The 7,168-nt window shown below is 44.6% G+C and overlaps 1 protein-coding gene across 1 annotated transcript in view; it reads left to right on the top strand.

Moving 5' to 3' along the window:
* The window catches only part of LOC142658949 (multidrug and toxin extrusion protein 1-like), a 10,650-nt gene extending 3,482 nt beyond the window's left edge, over positions 1–7,168 (top strand). The window contains exons 2-11 of the mRNA XM_075834553.1: positions 785–882; positions 1,589–1,702; positions 2,004–2,071; positions 2,456–2,564; positions 3,527–3,602; positions 4,795–4,864; positions 5,329–5,461; positions 6,033–6,127; positions 6,206–6,290; positions 6,610–7,168. Of these exons, the coding sequence (XP_075690668.1) occupies positions 785–882; positions 1,589–1,702; positions 2,004–2,071; positions 2,456–2,564; positions 3,527–3,602; positions 4,795–4,864; positions 5,329–5,461; positions 6,033–6,127; positions 6,206–6,290; positions 6,610–6,812 (1,051 nt within the window). The 3' untranslated portion in view covers positions 6,813–7,168. The remainder of the gene's footprint in view (positions 1–784; positions 883–1,588; positions 1,703–2,003; positions 2,072–2,455; positions 2,565–3,526; positions 3,603–4,794; positions 4,865–5,328; positions 5,462–6,032; positions 6,128–6,205; positions 6,291–6,609) is intronic.

The raw sequence follows: 7,168 nt of genomic DNA, 5'->3' as shown, positions 1-7,168 counted from the left end.
GGTGATGTATGTATTATATGGGGGTGATGTAAGTATTATATGGGGTGATATATTATATGGGGGTGATGTAAGTAATATATGGGGGTGATGTATGTATTATATGGGGGTGATGTGACGATTATATGGGGGTGATGTAAGTATTATATGGGGGTGATGTAAGTATTATATGGGGTGATATATTATATGGGGGTGATGTAAGTAATATATGGGGGTGATGTATGTATTATATGGGGGTGATGTGACGATTATATGGGGGTGATGTAAGTATTATATGGGGGTGATGTATTATATGGGGGTGATGTATTATATGGAGGTGACCCTAAAAACCTCCCAGTGAATATAAATCCCAAAGTCATACTCTTCTCTCAAGTGAATCATTTTATATACTTGTTTCTGGGAAAGCTGGGTGACAACCAATATGGTCGTCACGAGAGCTCCCTCTGAGGTTGTCACCCAGCTTTCCTACTTCCCCTCCATTCCTGTATTGGTGTATAACTAGCCCAATTGGCTATTCAGGAGTCTGGAAAAGCTGTGTGACAACCCCATATTGGTTGTCACCCAACTGATCTAACTCAGAAGAGGTCAATGCGAGGATATTTACTGGGGATTTTTGGGCTACTTAACTACGAATGAGCCTGAGCCGCTCTCAGCATTATCTCCCCACCCTGGCGGGGTCCTAATAGGTCATATGAAGAAGGGTTTGACCTAAGTGGACAATCCCTTTAAATGCTGCATAAATTAAATATGTTGGATATTATAGAAAATTTATTTTTTTCTCCCCCAGGGGCTCGGCCTGCGCCAACACTTTATCTCAGTACGTCCAGGCGATTCTGTTGTTCGTCTACATCGTGTGGAAGAAGCTTTACGTGGACACATGGGGAGGTAGCGAGCAGTAGCGCCCACGTCCTATAACATACGTCATGGTTAGGGGTCGCTCACATTCGTACAGTTCATCTTCTCTCTATTTTCCTATGTTATCAGTCATGTCAGTCTGGTGAGAGGCGCACTGTAGTGTTAATGTTACATATACAAAAGACAGAACATCCATAGGTGTGACCATGCAAACAAATGCTCTGCCTGTAGGGGGCGATGTTTCAGGGCGATCACTGGTTCTTGTTCTATTTAAATAAAGTTTAATCATTGAAAAGTTCTGCAACTCTCAAATATACTTTGTGTATCAATTTGTCACCATGTTCTGCTTGCTGTCAGTGAATGGAATTTTATTTTTATTTTTTTACATTCAAAGGTTTAAAACCTGTAGCTAATGCTTCTCACAGCTGAGGTTTTGTTACAGCTGTATTCAGTCTAGACAAAGCTATGTCATCTAAACACATGCGCAACACAAATCTCTGTCTCGATAACTTGTTACAATGCATCAGTTCCGGTATAAAGTGTATCATGCAGGATTGTCTAGACTGGATGCAACGGTAACAAATCCTCAGCTGTGAGAGACGTTTTAGGTCTGTATGGGTTTTCAGCCTCTGCATGTACGCAAGAATGTTACCGTTTACTGACAGCAAACAAAGGTCTTAATACATAAAGTACTTTTGTAACTGATTGAATGGGTTCTAACTTCTGCGTTCTCCAGGGTGGTCCACTGCTTGCTTTGAAGACTGGGGCTCTTTCATCCATCTTGCAATTCCCAGCATGCTCATGGTGTGTATAGAGTGGTGGGCGTTTGAAATTGGAATCATATTGTCAGGTAAGTGAAAGGATCCGTCTCGCTAGTCCGGCCGGATGTGATACTGCATCTGAATACATTAGATCTTGAGATAAGCGGCGTCAGTTGTGTCTAACAGCTGCCTATCTCCACTCAAACTATATAAAATTGCTTTACTGATCGTGAGTCACATCATGATTTCTTCTCTGGTCACATCCAAAGCTAATACGAGAAGTCCACTGGTTTTCGTTACCATAGAGCCGTGCCCGTCAGTTTTAAAGCGCCAGTATTCATTAGAACGATGCTATAATAGTCTCCGATAATAATTTCTCTGTCCCCTCAGGAGTCCTCGGCATGGAAGATCTCGGGGCTCAAACCATTATTTACCAGATGGCGTCCATCGTCTTTATGGTAAGACCCCCCTGTACCCGCAATGTTAATCCCCTGCCAGGAGCCCTGAGATACGGCGCCAAATCGAGCAGCGCTCTAGAAGGGTGTCATTTGATGCTCTTCATACATGTGTATGTTCCTTTAAATATATCCCTCCGCCGTATGGCCTATAGGTGATACGAACAGAATCTATATGGTTCTTGGATCAATTACAAAACATCCTAAAACAAATACCAGGTTATTCCGTCATTTTCTGGTCATCCCAGCGCCTCCCGGTCCAGATATAGGAAATATGACCAGTAGGGGGACCCAGTGCTTATACAGGGGTAACAGGGGCCACAAGTCGTGGGGTTCGATGGTGAGGGGACACAGGCCGGTATTATGATGTTTCTACTATTTCTGCAGGTGCCACTGGGGTTCAGTATTGCAGCCAGCGTCCGAGTAGGTCACGCCCTGGGCGCGGGGAACATTGTCCAAGCCAAGAAATCAATGATTGTCGCCTTAATAATGGCAGGTAGGAAAAAAGTCCCCACTAACATCACCACATGAGTGGACAGCTCACTGCTCCCCCCCCACAAGATAAGAACAATCCTCTCCTGAAATACTCTGTGCTGCTGGGGCAATGCTACTTCCATTACCAGTCTGGGACCTTCCACTTGTCTCCATCCCCCTCCTAACACCATGACGCTGTCCCTGTCACATGAAGCCATGTCCTCACTAACATCATCGCATGATTGGACAAGGTCACTGCACCACAAGGTCAGCACAATCCTCTCCTGAAATACTCTGTGCTGTTGGGGGCTCTGCTATTTTCTTACCAGTCTGTGAGCTCCCACTTATCTCCATCCCCCTCCTCACATCATGACTCAAACCCTGTCACATGCAGCCATGTCCTTACTAACATCACATGAGTGGTCAAGGTCACTGCCCCACGAGATTAGCACAATCCTCTCCTGAAATACTCTGTGCTGCTAGGAGTCTGCTTCTTCTACTATCAGTCTGTGACTTCTCACTTGTCTGCATTCCCCTCCTCACATCATGACGATGTCCCTGTCACGTGCAACTCTGTTCTCACTAACATCATCACATGAGTGGACAAGTCACTTCCCCACAAGATTAGCACAATCATGTCCTGAAATACTCTGTGCTGCTGGAGACCCTGCTTCTTCTGTCAGTCTGGGTCCTCACATCATGACACTGCCCCTGTCACATGCAGCCATTTCCTCACTAACATCATCACATGAGTGGACAGATCACTAACCCCTCCAAGATAAACACAATCGTATGCTGAAATACTCTGTGCTGTTGGAGCCCTTGCTATTTCCACCGCTAATCTGTGACCCCTGTCCTCACTAACAGCATCACACGAGTTGCCAGGTCTCAGAACAACTTTTCTGAAATACTCTGTGCTGCTGTGAGACCCTGCTCCTTTCACTATCAGCCCGAAATGATAATCCGGTGTTGTTATCGTTACAGAGACCTGTGCCCTGGTATCTTCTATTCTGCTCGTCAGCCTGAAGAATGTGATTGGCTACGTTTTCACCTCAGACGAGTAAGCGGGGGTACTGTACCTTTAAATGCTCAATTAATTCTCTGTCTGCGGTAGCAGAATGTATTTTCTTACGGGTTACAGGACAAATATCTCTCCAAGGTTTTGATCTAACGTTGTGTCCTTGGTTACGTCTGTAGACTGCCCCGTTTTATTTTCAGACTTGTCCATGAGACACAGGGACTGCATTTCCCTATAAAACAAAGAAATTAAAGGGGAATTCCACCTTTATATGATAGAGACGTGTCAATAGGTAAGAGTGGCGGAGTTCCAAGAGCTAAGGGGCGCCATATTACCCAGAGTGAAGAAGTTCCAGCATCTTTATAATTGGTTCTTACCATTTTCAAGATCTCTGCTTGCTGCCAGTAAATGGAAACATTCTTGCGTACATCTCCTGCTCACTGCTAAACGTTAGCTCTTCTGTACAATGATGCATTGTAACGATGGAGTTCAGGACTGGAGTAAGATTTGTGCTGCTGCAAAGAATGGTCTATATTGACACATTGTAACAAACCTTCTGCTGTGAGTACCTCCAGGTCAGCAATACTTTTTAGTGTCTGTATATAAAAAAAGAATGTTCCCTTTCACTGAAAACAAGCAGAGGTCTTAAAAATGTTAAAGAAATTGAAATATAAAGTCTATTAGAACTGTTCATACTGATTTCGCTTTAAGACTGTAAAGTTGGAATTCCCCTTTAGAAGAATCTGATTAGTAACGCCGGCTTTATTAATCAGATTTTTCTAAAAACAGGTGCAGTTTTAATATATAGCATTCACATGCCTGCCGGCTGTCATTGGAAACAGTCATCAAGCTAGACCTGCCCCGAACATCTAAGCAGAGCTCCTCCACAGCTTTTCCTACGTGAGATTTCTGTTCAGTGCCGGAAGACAACACTTCCCAGAATGCAAATCACCAGATAAAGGTCTCTGAACAAGCAGGGAATGCTGGGAGATTTCAGCTCTGAAGCCTGCAGAATTGTGAATGCAGCTCTGGAGTATAACACAAGCTGTAACTTAGTATCAGTGCAAGTGAGTCAGGTTTTTATGTAAATTAATTGAATATGTAAATGTGGACACACTCATTAAAGAGACAGTTCAGTTGTATATCCGGAGGACGTGAGGTGTAGATTGCAGTGATATATGGAGCGGTCATGTGTGATAATAACACGGTATCCCCCTCCCGCTCTGCTCTACAGGGGTATAGTGACGCTGGTCAGCTACGTTCTTCCTGTGTACGCTGGGAGTCATCTCTTTGACGCATGTGTGGTGAGAATCCTTATAAAATATTACAATGCCGGATGGTAGCGATGATTGCCAGGTGCCGAATGCATTGGCTTCTGTATGAATATTTTCCCAGATCAACATTATGACAGTAACAAAATAAAAAAAAGCCCATTAGTTCCCATGACAACACTTCCTGTCTCGGCTCTGGCCATGTTTAGTGTTGTCCGAGGGACATTATTTGGATCTAAATCACCATCCACATCAATGCCACAATATCTGTCACTACAAACGGTGATATGCATCCATATCCAATGTCCCTGTGATAACACTGAACTTAATATAAATCAGAACCGGAAGTGCTGTCATGGGGTCATAGGACTAAACACTCATAAGAAACCATTAAAATGCTTTTTTGTTTTCTTTTTTTACACACATTTTGTCTGTATCTGAAAGGAAATTTAGTCCCATTGGACCATGATGGTGGTTCGTTCTATGTCTCCTCGTAGGCCACGTGTGGCGGTGTTCTGCGCGGTACGGGAAAGCAGAAAGTCGGAGCCATTTTTCATGCTGTTGGCTATTATGTCATTGGTCTTCCTGTGGGAATCTCTCTGATGTTTGTGGCTAAGATCGGCATAATTGGTAATGGGTTATTTTTAATGATATTATCACTTTTAACCCCATATAGACTAAAGGGGTCCTACTGCTGCCTCCCCCACTGATGTCAAAAACTCAGGCTGTGTGGTCCCCCATACTTGGCATGACTTGGAATTGATTTTTGAATATGCCTTAAATTGTTAATGTATTTTACTCAATTCCCAACCAAAGCTGCATTCAAAAAAACTCTGGTTTCCCCTTGGACACAGACTGCGGTTTATCTGTTAGACACGTGACAGCTTATCTCTAATGGTGCGGCTTTCTTAGGAGCTTCCACAATACACTGCTCTCTGGGAACTGGAAATAAGCAGAATTATGGATGCAGCTCTAGATGTGAATGGAGCATGATATAACTCAAAATCATTAAAAGTAAAAATTTTATGTGGATTAGAACAATACATTACTAAAAGTGGAGTTCCCCTTTAAGTATATCACACGGTGTAATATTGATGTTCTAGATAACCAGGAATGTGGAAAACACAAGCTGAACTATCAGTATGGCTGCCAATGATATCGCCGCGTCCTCCAGGATAACCGCTGCCTTGTTTTGTCTCAGGGTTCTGGCTCGGGATTCTCCTCTGCGCTCTGCTGCAGATCATCAGTTTCTTGATCTTCGTATTCAGGATTGACTGGGAGCAGGCATCACACGAGGTCGGTGTCCTCTCCTTATAGGTCCTGACAGCTGGAATTGTGGAGATTTACGCTCTGATTTCATCCCATTTCTACCAGGCACAGACGAGGGTCAAGCAGAGGGTCCGGATGACGCGAGACTTACACAACAAGGTGGCCGTATACCAGGGTGCAGCCCTGACCGGTATGTACACAGCTAATAATCCCCAGGACATAGAGATCCAGTAAGATAGGAGATAGAGCGAGCGAGCGGTAGATAGAGCGAGCGAGCGGTAGATAGAGCGAGCGAGCGGTAGATAGAGCGAGCGAGCGGTAGATAGAGCGAGCGAGCGGTAGATAGAGCGAGCGAGCGGTAGATAGAGCGAGCGAGCGGTAGATAGAGCGAGCGAGCGGTAGATAGAGCGAGCGAGCGAGCGGTAGATAGAGCGAGCGAGCGGTAGATAGATATGAGAAAGGAGATAGATCTCTCTCTCTCTATCACTGACTGTTCTATATTTACACAGAAGTGACAGAAGAGTCTAGAACACGGACCCCCACAGACACAGAAAGTGACCAGAGACCGGACCCCTCGGAGAATGTCTCCCCCCAGACTGAGATGGCCTGTAAACCCCTGTCCCGGAAGCGTCTGTTCCTGTGCAGATCTTTGGCTCTTATCACATCGGTCACTGTACTAATGATCGGGATATTAATAAGACTCTGTATCTGATCACAGCTCCGGAGACTGAATGCAGCCATCTATGGGATACTCCATAAGACACAGTGTCCATAAGGCACAGCAGCTCCTATGTAAGTCGCCCAGCCTGCTGCCTTACTGATGATACTGGCGAGGTCCGGACCGAACCGGACTGAATCACAGCGGGCGGTCCCTTAGGACTGTGCCAAGCAAACACAGGGTGCTATTATTAATGGCAGTTTATCAGATATTTATATATCATGTGACAAGTCCACATTTTGTATGAGGGAAGAATCACAGAGATGTACCCTGGACTAGAGACACGCAGCGTCCGTCTCATATCAATAAAGCTTTATCAGTGTACAATAAAAAGTTATGCAACGTTCTAA

This window comes from Rhinoderma darwinii, chromosome 8 (assembly GCF_050947455.1).
Source record: "Rhinoderma darwinii isolate aRhiDar2 chromosome 8, aRhiDar2.hap1, whole genome shotgun sequence".
In the NCBI taxonomy this organism is placed as follows: Eukaryota; Metazoa; Chordata; class Amphibia; order Anura; family Rhinodermatidae; genus Rhinoderma; species Rhinoderma darwinii.
This window is presented reverse-complemented; position numbering and strand designations above follow the sequence as displayed.